The following is a 16595-nucleotide window of genomic DNA, read 5'->3' on the forward strand; positions in this document are numbered from 1 at the left end:
ACCCGGTACCTTTCCCTGCAACCGCAGGAGGTGCTACACCTGCCCCTGCACCTCCCCCCTCACCTCTATCCATAGCACCAAACAATCCTTCCAGATCCGGCAGAGATTCACCTACATTTCATCCAACCTGATCTATTGTATCCATCGCTCCCAATGTGGTCTCCTCTATATCAGGGAGACCAAACGCAGACTCGGATGGTTTTGTGGAGCCCCTGCGCTCTGCAAGCACCAACCAACCCAACCCTCTGCTTTCCATCCACTTTTTAACTCCCCCTCCCATTCCCCTGGTGACATGTCCATCCTCGGCCTCCTCCGCTGTCAGACTGAGGCCAAACGTAAACTGGAGGAACAACACCTCATATTTCACCTTGGGAGGTTACAGCCCAATGGCCTGAATTTTGACTTCACCTGCTTCAAAATCTCTCTACCCCCAACATGTCCATCTTCTGACTCACCCATCCACTCCACCCTTCCCACTGACCAATCACTATAATCACCTACCTGCATCCACCTATCTCCATCCCTCCTACCCTCCCCCCAGCCCCATCCCCTCCTCCTCCTCCTCCTCCCTCTATTTATTTCTAGGCTACCCTCCCCCTCCACTGTGCTGACAAAGGGTTTTAGCCTGAAACGTTGATTTCCCTGCTCCTCAGATGCTGTCTGACCTACTTGTTTTTCCAGCTCCACATTTATTGGCGACAGTAACAACACTGGTATCTACCAAACAATGTGGAAAATTGCCCAAGTATGTCCTGTAAACAAAAAGCAGGACAAATCCAACTTGGTCAATTACTGCCCCATCAGTCTACTCTCGATCATCAGTAAAGTGATGGAAGGTGTCATCAACAGTGCTATCAAGCAGCACCTGCTCAGCAATAGCCTGCTCAATGATGCCCAGTTTGGGTTCTGCCAGGGCCACTCAGCTCCTGACCTCATTACAGCCTTGGTTCAAACATGGACAAATGAGCTGATTTCCAGAGGTCACGTGAGAGTGACAGCCCTTGACATCAAAGCTGCATTTGACTGGTTTGGCATACAGGAGCCCTAGCAAAATTGGAATCAGTGGGTTTCGGGGGCAAGTTCTCGGTGGTTGGAGTCATATTGGCACATAGGAAATTGGTTTTAGGTTGTTGGAGGTCAATCATCTCAGCTCCAGGGCATCTCTGCAAGAATTCCTCAGGGAAGTGTCCTCAGCCCAGCCATCTTCAGCTGCTTCATCAGTGACCTTCCCTCCATCATAAGGTCAGAAGTGGAAATGTTCATCGACGATTGCACAATGTTGAGCACCATTCGCGACTCCTCAGACACTGAAGCAGTTCATGTTCAAATGCAACAAGATCTGGACAATATCCAGGCTTTGGGCTGACAAGTGGCAAGTGACATTTGCACCATACAAATGCCAGGCAATGACTTTTACGAATAAGAGACAATCTAACCATCACCCCTGGCATTCAACAGTGGTACCATTGCTGAAACCCCCAGTGTCAATATTCTGGGGGTTATCATTGACCAGAAGCTCAACTGTATTCACCACATAAACACAGTGGCTACTACAGCAGGTCAGAAGCTAGGAATACTGCGGCAAGTATTTCACCTCTTGAATCCTCAAAGCCGTCCTCCATCTACAAGGCACAAGTCAGGAATGTGATGGAATACTCCCCACTTTCCTGGATGAGTGCAGCCCCAGCAACATTCAACACTTTCACCACTGACACTCAGGAGCAGCAGCGTGTACTATCTATAAGATGCACTGCAAAAATTCACGACCACTTCCATCTAGAAGGTCAAGGGCTGCAGATATATGGGAACACCGCCATTTTCAAATTCCCCTCCAAGCCACTCCCCATTCTGACTTGGAAATATATCGCCATTCCTTCACTGTCACTGGGTTAAAATCCTGGAATTCCCTCCCTAAAGGCATTGTGGATCAACCCACAGAAGGTGGACTGCAGCTCACCACCACCTTCTCAAGGGCAACTAGGGATGGGCAATAAATGCTGGCACAGTCAGCCCACATCCCATGAAATGAACTTTTAAAAATTCAAAGGACAGAATGGCAGAATCCAATTTCCATTTCCATGAAGTGAAGAATGGTCAGAAATTTGATACTTTTTGATACATGACATTTAAGGAGATTGTAGCAGCAATTCTCTAGTTGAATTTAATATGACATTCTATTTGTTTGAAGCCAGAACTTTGGTGTAATACTGAAGGAATGCACAGAGTTCAAGGAACAAAGATAAAACATTAAACTCTGCTCCCGTCTGCTGTTTTTGAGAGATGAAACATCTTCAGTCTCTTCCCTTGGAGAACAGTGTGTAATGGAAAGATTTGTGGGGTGGTGAATAATCTGACAGCAACAACAACTTGCACTAGTATAGTGCTTTTAACTTGCAAAATATGACAAGGTGCTTTGAGCAGCGTTATCAAACAGAACTTGACGCCGAATCATCTAAGGAGCTATATGGATAGGCAACCAAAAGCTTGGTCCAAGAGGTAGGTTTTGATGTGCACCTTACATGAGGAGCTTTAGTTGGAAAGGCTGTGAGCTTTGTAGAAGGATTCATAGGTCAGGGCCTAGGCAGCTCAAGGCATGTCCATCGGTGATGGAGAAAGAAACTTGTTTGACGTGCAAGAGGTTCGAGTTGAATCTGTGGAGAAATCTTATTCTCTGGCGCTCTGGTCATTTTTGAGAGTCCCATCTTATTATTCCTCTGTAACCAAATACCAAATTATTAGGTCCTCCAGCCTTGCTGTGTGGAATCTTGCTGTGCATAAAATTTTGCCTACATAATAGTCATCGGCCTTCAGATGAAATCATTATATTTGACTTTTTTTTAAATTTGGATTTGGGTGTCGCTGGCTGGGGCAGCATTTATTACCCATTCTTAACTGCTCCTTGAGAAGGTGATAGCTGTTTTCTTGAACCACTGGAGTTCTTGGGGTGTAGGCACACCTACAGAGCTGTTAGGGAGGGAGTTTCAGGATTTTAGTCCAGCACTAGGGAGGGAATGGCAATATATTTGAGCAGCATGGTGGCTCAGTGGTTAGCACTGCTGCCTCGCGGCACCAGGGCCCCAGGTTCAATTCCACCCTCGGGCGACTGCCTATGTGGAGTTTGCACATTCTCCCCGTGTCTGCGTGGGTTTCCTCTGGGTGCTCCGGTTTCCTCCCACAGTGCAAGCTAGGAGGATTGGCCGTGCTTAGTTGCTCATAGTGTTCAGGGATGTGTAGATTAGGTGGGTTATAGGGGTTGGGTAGGATGCTCTGAGGGTTGGTGTGGACTTGTTGGGCCGAAGGGCCTGTTTCCACAATGTAGGGATTCTAAGAAAAATATTTCCTGGTCTGGCTAGTGTGTGACCTTAGCGGAGAACTCTGTTCCCATACGTCATCTGGCCTTGACCTTCTGCATAGTAACTGGCCGCTCAGCCCAGCAATCCTGTACTGGCATTTATATTCTGCACAAGTCTTCTCCTGCCTTGTGTTGTCTCAGGCCAGCTGCAAAACCTCCTGTTCCTTTCTCCTGCATTTATCAGACTTCCCTCTGAGTGTCTCTAGGCCATGCCCCATGGTAGCACATTCCACATTCTTATCGCGCACAGCGTAAGGAAGTTTCTCCTGAATTCCTTATTGGATTTATTAAGGACTGTTTTATATAGATGGCCCAGAATCTTAGACTGCCCATAAATTGAAAGATTTGTACATCAACCGTTTGATTTGCTTTGATCATTTTTTGGACCTTGACCAGGTCTCTTCTCAATGTTCCCTGTTGTGGGATGAAGGGCATGTTTCTTAATGGGGAAACTTAATTGTAATAAGGTGTTCTGGTAACATGTTGATTCTGAATATTTCTTGTTCGAGGGCTCAGTCAGATAATTGACTCAGTCTCACCATGGAGTTTAATTGGATCTTTCTCTCCCTTTCTGTAGGATCTCCGCTTTGGTTGCCACAGTCGAAGCAGTTCATCTTCTTCCTTACAGAGTACCCCACCTATTCCCCTCCCTCCACTTCAACAAAGTGCAGTCTCACTCCAGATCCCAGGCATGACTGGAATTCAGCAGCAGGTCAATGGCCTGACCAGGACCTGCGTGGGAAGCCTGGGCGCCGGAGTTTCCATGGCAACAGCCGCCTTCTCCTCCACGCTAACGATGGGCGGGATGATGGGATGCCCTCCGGGGAACCAGTTGGCCAGCAACGGTATTGTCGGTCCATTGAATGGTGTCAACCAATCGTCTGCATCTGTGGCATCGATCCATAACTCCCTCCCACATACATCTGCATCCCTTAATGTTCCACCGCTAACCAGCCTCTCTAACAGGTCAGATTACCTCGATTTTCTGTGGACAAATAGGCCTCACTCACAGGCTGCTGCCAAACGTGTATCTGTATCTAATCAGATAACCATGTATTCATTCTGTAGACAGGATCAAGTGGACCGTGGAACAGGACATTCATGAGAAGCTGTGCCATTGAGCCAGGAGGAAAGCATATTTTGTAATGACATCCTTGTGCATCCCAAAGTTTAGTCACTGTTGTAATCTTAAAATTAGACTGTTCAGGTCCTCTAGCCTGCTCTGGGGAGGCTGTGACATACGATATTGTCACTGCAATTGTAATCCAGAAGCCCGAGTTAATAATGTGGTGGCGTGGATTCCAATCCCACTCTGGCAAATAGTGAAATTTGAATTCAATCAAACCTGCACCAAAACAAAACTGGCAACCACTCTGCTTTGTCACAGAAACACCTCTAGTTCACTAATGACATTTATGGAGGGAAATCTGCCATTCTTGCCCAGTCTGGCCTATATATAATTCTAGATCCACAATAGGATCTGCCCTCTGGCCAATTATGGTTAGGCAATAAACTGGTCTAGCCGATGACACCAAGATCCCATGAACGAATAAACAAAAGATCACGTCTGATTATCTTTAGGCCATGCCTCCATTGACCTACCTTCACCTACAATCATTGACTGCCTTTTCAATCAAGAATGACTCTAGCGAATTCTTGAATGAATTCACTGACAAGCCTCCATTGCCCTCTGAGGAAGAGAATTCCAAAGTCTAATGACCCTCTGAGAGGAAAAAAAAATCTTCTGTATCTCCATCATTAATCTAAGACCCCTTATTTTGAAACCTTGCTCCCTAGATGCTAGACTTTCCCCACCAGGGGCAACCTCCTCCCATCATCTACCTTGTGAAGTCCCCTCAGAATTTTAACGGTTTCAGTAAGATCCCGTCTCATTTCACTAAACTCTTAATGGTTATAGGCCTAATCAACTCAACATCTCCTCATAAACCATTTCTTGAGGTTTCCCTACTTTGTAGAGAAATGGCCAACCAGTTTCTGCACAGCAAGTTCCCACAAAGCAATGAGGTAATGACCAAGAGGATATGTCATTTTTAATGTTGGTGAGAACTGGCAGTTCACTGAAGGTTCTGGGGTAAACATCCTGGACCATTGGATTTTGTGGAATTGGTAGCACAGGTATTTGCTGTGCCTCAGTGGGTGGCAGTCAGTCATGAGTTGAAAAGTTGTGGGTTCAAGTCACACATCTGAGGCTCGAGCACAGAAATCTCACCTTTCACAGCGATACAGGATATGGTATCAGCCTGTTTGGACCTTGGATTTCCCAAGTTGAATTCCTGGCCAGTATTCAGTTAGGGCACCAGTAAGAATGCTGTAATTAATCTCGATACTCCTGGGCCAATGTGGTTGTCATGATAACCAGATTCTGTGCACTGTGCAATGACTCTTGCAGGAAAATGTGACTGTATGGAGTGTGAATAGGGATACTATCAGGCTTAACAGCCAAGTACTCTCTCTAGCAGTAACAGCATTTTTTTTTTAACACAAGGTCTCTTCTTGAGATTTCCATGAGGGTCACTTTGAGTTTTGGGGGGTTGCATTTTGGTTTTGGAGAGCTCCTTTCTTATTCTCTCAAACTCATTTATTAGGATACTCAGTTATAATGTGTTCAGTATTGGTTTTGTTGATTCTTGCACTGAATATAGTGTTGGACTGTCGCAGAAGCAGAATTAGAATTCATTAACAGCCTCAATAATTGGCACAACACGTGGGGAAAGCACTCATTTCTTAGACACTATAGCATTTGAATTGGTACAAGACAACAGCATAAGTTAGCAAAATATTTCAAAATATCTGACACAGTTATGCATGCAAAAAGCAATTATCCTAAACACACGTTCCACAGCTGTCACAGTTAATGCACACAGTTCGAACACTTGCATCGTGCAGTCGTTTGCCAATTTTACTTCATTCCAGATTTAGATTTAAGAACTGACCATGTTTACTCCCCCCATAAAGACCTTGCAACCAGCCTCTTTCTCCAAACTCTACAAGCAGCCTATTTCTTTCCACCAGCCCCCTTCCAGCCTCTACATCACCATTTTCCCAACCCTACTCCACTCCCCGCAGACAAAACTGAGGTCCTGAAAAGTGGCTCTGTGGTCTTTGTGCACTAGCAACAGTTTGCTCACTTTCCTCCCTCCTTAACCTGCTCACTGCTTCTCTCCCACTTAACTCACTATCAGCAGTAAATGCAAGACAGAGCCAGCCTGTGATTGGAGCTGCAATTCCTCAGAGAGTCTCTCCATTCTGACTGTGCGCGTGACTTTTCTATGAATGTATGCCACTGTGATTAAATTGTCTGTGGCATTTGGGCATTTTGGGGGTGAATTTGCCCCTGTGTACTTTGAACAAAGCATTCTAACGTATTAATCTACTGTCTAACTGCCTAGTTGAAGGACAGATAGTTGGATGATTCACAGTTAGAGGCAAGTGCACACAATTTGGTGGAAGATCAACACAATATTTGAAGCTTCTGAGTTTGGGAATATTAAAACATTTGAGGTTTTCCCTCTAGGTTTAGAACAATAGAGGGTCCATCTTGATACCATACATTAGAGATGGGGCCAAGTCAGTTAACAGAAACAGGACGTTGCCAACCCTTGGTAAATGATCCCTGGAGGTTTATTACATGAACCCCCATCTCCAACTTGGAGCTGTGCCCAGAGATTAATAAGTAGAAAAAGAGACGGGTTTGCACTTACATTGTGGCATTGCCTTAGTGAAGTGTCCTTCGAGATTTTTGTTCTCGAGTCTGTGAAGTTTGACTCAAATCCACAACCTTTTGACTCAGAGGTGAGTGTGCAACGCACTGAGGCACAGCTGACATATGTGGAACTTGTAGAACAATCCTGGAAGTTTGACAAAGCTAGTTGGGAGCATAGCAAATGCCCAGGCATCAGTATGCACAGGCCCACTACTCTGGGCTTAACTGGCCTTATGTTTCAGTTTATCTCTTCCCACTTCCTCCTCGCGTGGAAATTCACATTCATTAATCGCTTAGTTGCTCCGTGTGACCTCTGACCATGTCATCTCTCTGTGCCTCAGTTAATGTTGAAAAATGATTATGTAGATGGACAGGGAAGTCAGGATGTTCTGACTGCCACTCATTGCTTTTTCCTGGACGTGGCAACAACAGCTTGCTTTTACATACTGCCTTTGACCTAGCACAGGTACACTACCTGAAATCGGACACCCTCAGGTTTGAAGCCATGTTGGAAAATCTCTAGTTTTGAGGTTTAGTGGAAGGCTTTAGGTAGTCTGGGTCAAGCAGGATTGGAGAGGTGGGGTGGTTATGTTAAGGGTAGTTGGTTGGAACCATGTGCAAAGCAGAAAAGAGGGTAACTAGTCTGAAGCAACACTGCCTGTGCCAGTGCAGCGCCTGACCAAACTGCCCAGGGAGGTTATTGTCTATTTAGATTCTATTCAATTAAAATTGCTGCATGGAAGATTACAGAAATATCCATATTTTAGACACTGCCAGTTTTTGGATAGATAGTTTTGCAGTACTGTACTTATGAGCATAATCTGACAAAAGAAATTGATATTGGACCAACAAAGGGGATATTAGGATAGGGAGCAAATGCTTAGGTAAAGGATTAATCTTTCATCAAGGTTTTGAACGAAGGCAGAGAACATTAGTGAGGGAGTTCCATAGTTGAGAGTCATATTCAGCAGCTTGGGCCACCAGAGATTGAGAGAAGGGAAACATGAACATGAAAGGCAAGAATGGGATGGTTGTACAACTGGACAAGGTTACATCAATAGGAAGGATGAGACAGTGGAGGAATATGAAAGCATAGATGAGAATTTTAACAATGAAGCTGGATGGGGGTGTCTGTGTTGGTCTATGAGGACAGGGCTGTTAAGCGAATGGAATATGCCAGCAAAACTTAGTGTGGAATATGGGATAATTTTGGAAAATTCATATTGAGAGCATGTAAGTAACTTTTTGATCTGAATTAATCGATGAATTTATTAGGAGGCTTGAATATTTGATCGTAGTTCCCAAAGATAGTCCGGTATTTATAATCAGCAAGCTAACCTGATAATTCAGTATTTAATATAGAATTGTGATCTGTCTTTCTCAGTCTTGCTGCTAGCTTAGGGTGTTTTAATTTGAATTTTTATCAGGAGTGAGTAATTGTTGCCCTTTGGCAAGTCGGGTGATGTCATATTGTGCAAATAAGACTCTATGATTTAAAATAAATGATGGTCTGGGAGAGCAGGAGTCAGAACAGCTGAACCCCTCGCTGTTTGCTGTCAGCGTGGATAAGTATCTGAATGAAATATGTAAAAGATTCAGAAATTGTCTCTCCTGTCATATGTGAGACAGTCTGCCTGGTCTTGTGCTGTAATGAAGAGTGTATCACTACATAGAATGATGCAGCACAAAAGAAGATCATTCAATCTACTGTCTGTGCCAGTTCTTTTAAAGAGCTACCCGATTAGTCCCACTCCCCTGCTCCTTCCTCACAGAATTGTGATTCTTTTTTTTTCCTCCTTCAAGTGTTTACCCAATTTTCTTTCGTATGTTATTCCTGCAACTGATTCCATTACTGGTTCAGAAAGTGAGTTCCTGATCACAACTGCTCACTGTGTCAAAAATGTTTATCTCATGCCGCCACTGGCTTTTTTGCCAAACGCCCATAAATCTGTAACAAAACAGAAATTGCTGGGAAAGCTCAGCAGGGCTGACAGCATCTGTGAAGAGAAATCAGAGTTGGCGTTTTGGGTTGAGTGACCCTTCCTCAGAACTGAAATATTAATCTTTGTTCCCCCTTTCATTTCAAGAGCTTCTCAAGGAGCTTCATACAGTGATTTACTTTAGAATCACCGTGGCCTAATGTGTTACAACAAAATCTGATAACATTAACAGAAATGAGCACTGAATCCAGAAAGTTGGAAGGAGCTGTTGGGAGTAACAGCAGGCAGATACCCGGCTCTTAATGAGAGCACTGAGATGTTTAAGCAACAGCACAGAGCCTTAAGAACTTGGCTTAGGAACAAAGAACCTTGGCTTAAAGTTTTGCCTGAAATTTGGAAGTCTTTATCCTGCAGCTAGGGTGGGTATGTTACTAAATGAGCAATCCAGAAGCCTAGGCAAGTGATGTGAAGGTATAAATACAAATCCCATCATGGCAGATGAAAGTGGAACGTAAATATAATTGATTAAGTGCATATGGAATAAAAAGCTAGAAACACTGCCAGTGACCAAGTTTCAAGAAGCCAAGATTTCCCTCTTGAGAAGGACATCTACCATCCTTGATTAGTCTGACCTGTATGTGACTCCAAACCCTCAGCAACATGGTTGACCCTTAAATTCCCTACAAAACCGTCAGCCAAGCTGTCAAGTCGTATCAAAAATGAGAATCAACAGGAGTTGCCGTGATTGAAGAAGGCAACTTACCATCTCATTCAGGAGAACAATCAGTACAGGAAACAAATATTGGCCTTGCCAGTGACAATCCTCCCCCCTATAAGTGAAAGTTTTAAAATACCTACTTGACTGATTGGAACTTCTTGAAGTACTCGATTTCTGTAGAGAGGCTCCTAGCCCTGTGGTCCACAGCGCGACTGACTGAACCAAGCTCACCTAGTGCGTGTTCTTTTGTGAGCCCTGATGTATTTACCTTGTGCCATTATGTCGACACTTCATTGAGAATAGGGTGAGGTGAACTAGGGAGTATATGGTGCAGTACGAGAGTGCTGGGACACAGCACTCCAGAGAAAATTTAACACAAAAGGCTTCTACTTTTATAGTGATTGTCATAACCTTAGGATGTCCCAAAGTGTTTTCCACTCAATCACATGCTCCTGAAATGGAGACATTGTTGTGACGGAGAAAAGGCAGCTGCCAATTTGTAAGCAGTGTGTTGGAGAAGCAGCAGTGTTGATGAAGTATCCTCTGTTATTGATTGCGTGGTAAATATTGGCCAGGACAGTCTGGAGAACTGTTTTTGAATATTGCTATGGGATCTTCTACGTCAACCTGTGGAATTTAATGAGTCGCTCGAGAGGCTGTACTTCTGACAATTCAGCAGCCCTCAGCACTGCATTAAAGTGGTAGTTGACTTACCTGCAAGGTTCCCTGCTTTCAAGCAGCCTTTTGCAGTTGCATGCCGAGGTTTGGCATCGTAGTCCATTCTGCTGAGCCAGTATGAGAGGATTTTGATTTTGATGGGGTGTTGCAGTACCTGCTGCAACCACCAGAGGTTCATAATGAGCTATCTGGCAAGCAGACCTCCCTAATGGAAATAAATAGACATGGCAACATGTGCTCAGTTCTCAAAAACTATTCTTCACGTATCAAACTGCATCTCAACTCTGTGGAGATCCTAGTTTCTGCCTTTAAACCCTTCAAACTACAGTTTCAATTGACAGTCCAATTCTTTAATGCTTTTGTTTCTTTTCTGCTCCACTTAATGTCAGCAATGGCTGTGATGGGAGGGTTATCGTTACGTTAACTGGATTAGTAATCCAAAAGTTTTTGCATTAATGACCCCAAAAGACAAATTCCAATTCTACCAGGACAGCCAAGGAATTTAAGTTCCATTAATTGAATAAGTATGAAATAAAAGATTAATATTCATCAGTGGTAACAGCTGAATTGTCATAAAGACCCATCTTTAAAGCCCTTTGTGGAAGGAAATCTGCTAACCTTACCAAGTTTAGCCTCCATGTGACTCCAAACTCTCAGCAACATGGTTAATCCTGAAATACGGCTGCAATACCGAGCTAGCAGCACCTTTTCGAGTTGGCAGTAATTGCTGCCTTTGTCAATGATGTTGCCATCCCGCAACATTGAAGTTCTGTAATGAATAATTTCAAACCAATTTGAAGTCTGTGCTGAGATAGCAGGAACTGCAGATGCTGGAGAATCTTAGATAACAAGGTGTAGAGCTGGATGAACACAGCAGGCCGAGCAGGAAAGCTGACGTTTTGGGCCTAGACCCTTCCAACGTCAGCTTTCCTGCTCCTCTGATGCTGCTTGGCCTGCTGTGTTCATCCAGCTCTACACCGTGTTATCTTGAAGTCTGTGCTGCTTGATTACTGGTTTCTTCACTCGAAGCAGCCTACAGAGGGCGATCTACACATTCACTGAACTGTGTGCTTACATAAAATGAGAAATCTGTCATCTGCTACAGTAGTGCTACTCACCAAAATATCTGTGCTCCTTTGAATTCTGACCCCATGAGCATTCTCAATTATAATTGCTTCACAGTTGTTTGTTGTACCTTCAGCTGCCAGTGTCCTGAGCTCTGGAATTCCCTGTCTAAATTTTCCTGCCTCTACCTTTTTTTTTGTTTTAAGGCTGCTCCTTAAGACTTTTGATCATCCGTCCTGAGACGTCCTTTGTGAATTGTTGTCAAATCTTATCTGAAAATACTGCCTGAAAGCACTTTGTGTTGCGAGGTGCTATATAGATGCAGGTTGTTGGAGTTGCTCGGCCTCTGAAACGGGTGGCAGCCGGGGAACGCTGGTCTCTTCTCAGCCTGTGGAATCGTAGTCTACTCTTAATTTAAACATACATTCAACATACTCGATAATTCCAAAATAGTTCCTTCTTTTAAAAGTTGCTACTTCAAAGTTAGTTCCGTTGTTTAATTCACTTGTGGTACTTCTAGTTACCAGAAGTATTCCCATTAAAGATTTACTTCTGTTTAGTGCCTTTAACAATCTCAGGACATCACAAAGCCATTGACGTAGCTTTGAAGTGTAGTCATGGTTGAAATGTTGGAAAATTATGCAGTTCGTTTTTGTACAACAAGCTGTCACATCACAGTAATTAAGAAGAGTGCTGGTTCAGGGGTAAATATCGACCAGGCATCAGGGAGAACTCCACTGCTGAACTTAGAATAGTGTGAGGGATCATTCATATGTTTCACATTAACAAATGTGGTCAGGATCTCTATTTGATACCTCTTCTGAGTTATTATACAACTGAACAGCATCAGCCATTCAAGGGTCTGAAGTGGGACTTGAACCTGCAACCTTCTGACTGAGGGGTGAGGTTAGTACCCCCAAAGCCAAGGTTGACAGCTGATGTGCTACACAAATGGACATTCCATAACACTGCATGCACTCCAACACTTGTGGGAACAAAGGGAGAATTCCTTTTAGTCCTTATTGAATGGGCACACAGCTAATTTTGCTTCTTCTGCATTGTTTTGTTTGTGAGAGGCTGGGTGAGGGGCAGAGCAGAGAATGGGGATGAATGTTGTTCTGTTGGTGGCTTCACAAGAAGATTGTAGGAAGGGCATGCAGCTGGTGGATTAAAGTGTTTGGTTGGAATTTGAGGATCTCCAATCATCTCTTGAACTATGACAAAGCTCTTGTTTTGTCATTTGAATCATTTATGCATTTTAACAGGCTCAGTAAATAGGCTAGGATCGACATGGCATTTGTCTGAAATACTAACAGCTAATGGCAAAGAACATTGAGTTCAATAATAAAGCGCGCTCTCTCTCTCACACACATCTTTTTCATGTCCTCACTCTCCCACACTTCCCATTGCACTTGTCCATTTGCTCTTGCTGTCCCTGCACTTTGCCCTTGCTCATCACCCCTTCCCACTTTCACTCAGTTTGCCCCTCATCAACCCTGTACCTCCCCTTCATTCCCACCCTGTCCGTCACTCTCACTTTCTCTTTATTTGTCTTTCTGAGCCCTTTGCTGAAGAAAGTCTGGCTCAGGCACTTGATGTAAATGCTGCAGGTCTCTGCTGTCATTACAACAGTCATACTCTCTCCAAAGTCCGCACTTATGTTGTTGCAATCAGATACGTCATGCACCCAAGGTCAGATTGTATTGCTATAATTATTGCCTCTTCTTTCTCAGCGAAATGCTGAGCATTTTCTCTGTGTCCACACAGCAGCATCTCCAGATTGGGCCAAATACCTGACCAGCAAAGACAGTTCCTGTACCAACAGCAACAGCAGCAGCAGTTACAACAGTTACTGACCTCTCAGCAACTCACTCCGGTAAGATTTGGTGCGTTTCTGAGTCGTGATAAAGAAGCCGAGATTTCTTAGTTGCGAATTCGTCGGAAATCTGACTCGAGGTCATGGGATGGCTAAGAATGGACTTTGGGATAATGTTGCCAAAGTGCAGCAGGGTGACTGAAACAGAATCATAGATGCTATATTCTGGATCTGATCATGTCACACCCCAAGTCAGATCTTTGTCGATAACATTAGAAGGTCGAAGGACCATTGGCATCTCCATTTTTTGGGGGCCTTTAACTTGCTAAAACAACCCAATGTACTTTCATCAGGCTTTGTGGGAAATTGAGACATTGAGCCTAGTGTGACGGTACTAGGGGGAAAGCCTAGATGGATGAATTAAAATTTGGCCAAAATGATGAGCTTTTAAGGAGGAGTTTCAATGGTGGGGTGGGGTGGAGAGAGAGAGTTGGAGAGGCAGAAGAGTGTAGAGATGCAAAGCATGGTGCTAGGGAGTAGGTGGTGGCATAGTGGTCATATCACTGGTTAAGTAATCTGGGCTATTGTTCTGGGGTCATGGGTTATAGAGTCATACAACACAGAAGCATGGTCCATCTAGTCCATGTTGACCATGTTCTCAAATTAAACTAATCCCATTTGCCTGCATTTGGCCCATAATCCTCAATACTTTTCCTATTCATGTTCCTATCCAAATGCCTTCTAAATGTTGTAACTGAACCTGTATCCACCACTTCCTCTGGCAATTTATTCCACATATGAGCCACCTGCTGTTTGAAAAAGTTGCCCCTTATGTCCTTTTTAAAACTTTCTCCTCTCACCTTAAAAATATGTCCCCTAGTTTTGAACTCCACCCACACCCTACGGAAAAGACCCTTGTCATTCACCGTATCTATGCCCCTCAAGATTTTCTCAATCTCTATACGATCACCCCTCAACCTCCTACGTTGCAGTGAAAAATGTCCCAGCCTATTGTTATTGTGAAATATGAATTCAGTAAAAAGCTGGCCTAATAAACATGATGTATCCATTGTCATAAAAACCCGTCTGGTTCACTAATGTCATTGTAGGAAGGAAAGCTGCCATCCTTATCTGGTTGAGGGGCTGAATGTCCTACTCGTGTTCCTATATCTTATGGTCTTATGACCTATATATGACTGTAGACCCACAGCAACGTGATTGACTCTTAACTGCCCTCTGGGTAATTAGAAATGAACCATTCAGCCTGGCCAGTGAGCCTAAAATCCCATTAATACATTTTTTAACAAGTGAGGAAAGCATGGATATCCAAGGTGGGATAGGAGGCGGTTGGTACATGTGACTCCCGAAGAAAGGAGATCTGGGAGAGCTAGTTTGTAAACTGCCAAAAAGTAGAGAAGGGGCTGTGAAGTCATGATGGGGTGTAATCAGTAGACTGAGAATTTAAAACCTGCATTGTGGAAGTAAGGTTTAATATAGGTCTGTGAAGATGGGAGTAATGGGTCAATGGAAAACTAGAATGTAGACAGTAGAGTTCTGGATAAAGTGAAGTTTACAAAGGCTAGGAGACCAGCTGAGGGGACAGGGAAATAGTCTGAAGTTGACAAATGAATGAGGAACTCTGCCAAAGATGGAGAAACACCAGCCATTGTACAAACGTGCACTGAAGTGGAGGTAGGGAAGATTAACAGGGATGTAGCTGTCAAGAAAAGCTGAATAGGCTGGAGCTGTTCTCCCGAGATGTTTACCCGTTTGAGGGGTGACCGAGTACAGATCGCTATCAAGAGTTTTGAGAACGATGGCATTGGCTATTTCCAGTTTCGGCTGGGAGTAACAATTAGGGACTACACGTGTGGAACAGTCTTTAATAAATTGAATAAGGTAGTCAAGGGAGCCACCCTTAAGAATAAGGTGGTTAAGATATGGAACTTCCATTTCTCAGGTAGAGTGATCACATTGAACAATAGCGAGGCTATGTGGACAAAAATGGATCACCAGAAAGGAATCATAGAAGATCTATAGACAAAGTCAAATAAGGAGGATGGAAGGAGGCTGTTATCAATCATTCGACAGTGGGACAGACCAGTAGGGGCAAATAACCAATTCCTGTGCCGTAAAATTACTAAACAAATATATCATTGAGACACAGATGGTTTGTGACTATGAATTTTAAGAAGATATAAAAGCCATCCTGGGAGCTAAAGATAATGTTTTTTTCTTCACCAAGTGGATGTGGACTTCATTGGCTGGGCCAGTATTTATTGCCTGTCCCTAGTTGCCCTTGAGAAGGTGGTAGTGAGCTGCCTTCTTGAACCACTGCAGTCCACGTGCTGTAGGTTGACCCACAATGCTGTTAGGGAGGTAGATCCAGGATTTTAACCCAGCAATAGTGAAGGAACAGCGATATATTTCCAAGTCAGGATGGTGAGTGGCTTGGAGGGAACTTGCAGGTGATGGTGTTCCCATGTAAATACTGTTCTTGCCTTTCAAGGTGGTAGTGACCGTGGGTTTGGAAAATGCTGTCTAAGGCTCTTTGGTAAATTTCTGCAGTGCATCTTGCTGATAGTACACACTGCTACTACTGAGCGTTGGCGATGGAGGAAGTGGATGCTTGTGGTATTGAAGGTATTATGGCTTCACTGAGCTCAGAATAGGCTGCAGCTTGAAGTTGACAACTTTATAGTCTTTGTTATTGAATCCCGTACCAGCAAATCTGCTAGGACAGCTTAAAAACTAGTCTTGACCATATTGGTCAGCATTGAGCCATATCTCGATGGGTTTTTTATATATAATGTCTCCTGTACCCTGACCCAGGACCAGCAAGCATTGATTTATCAGATGATGCAACAACAGCAGCACCGACAGAGGGAGCTCCAGCGGCTACAAATGTCTGGAACGTCACAACTCCCTGTCAACAATCTCGTACAAGGATCTCCGTCCCTGCCTGTCCATTCAGGCCCAAATAACTCTTTCCTTTCTGTTCACGCTGACAGCAATGTACAGAAAGCACAGGTAAGCAGACAGCTCTCCTACTTAGTGTGCACACGATCCACCGCATCCCTGTGGCCTCCGACCCTGTCTCTGTCAAGGTCTCCCTCACGCTCTCTTTTTCTCTTGCACTCATCCTTTCCTTTTCTCACATGCTCTCCTTCTCCTACACATCCTTTCTCTGCTCCCCTCTCCTTTCCCTTATCTGTCTCCCCTTGTCGTCTCTGTCATCTTGTTTTTCCCATTCCTCTCGCCCCCCCCCCCCCCCCCCCCCCCCCCCCCCCCCCCCCCCCCCC

The 16595-nt window shown here is 44.2% G+C and overlaps 1 protein-coding gene across 1 annotated transcript in view; it reads right to left on the minus strand.

The window, feature by feature from the left end:
• Nucleotides 1-16595, minus strand: part of LOC109916757 (protein AF-10-like) — a gene marked incomplete at its 3' end in the record, with an annotated part of 148889 nt that overhangs the window by 20482 nt on the left and 111812 nt on the right. Inside the window, exon 11 of the mRNA XM_048614422.1 lies at nucleotides 11031-11181. Coding sequence (XP_048470379.1) covers nucleotides 11031-11181 — 151 coding nt within the window. The remainder of the gene's footprint in view (nucleotides 1-11030; nucleotides 11182-16595) is intronic.

The sequence above is a fragment of the Rhincodon typus genome, chromosome 30 (assembly GCF_021869965.1).
Source record: "Rhincodon typus isolate 14 chromosome 30, sRhiTyp1.1, whole genome shotgun sequence".
Classification (NCBI taxonomy): domain Eukaryota; kingdom Metazoa; phylum Chordata; class Chondrichthyes; order Orectolobiformes; family Rhincodontidae; genus Rhincodon; species Rhincodon typus.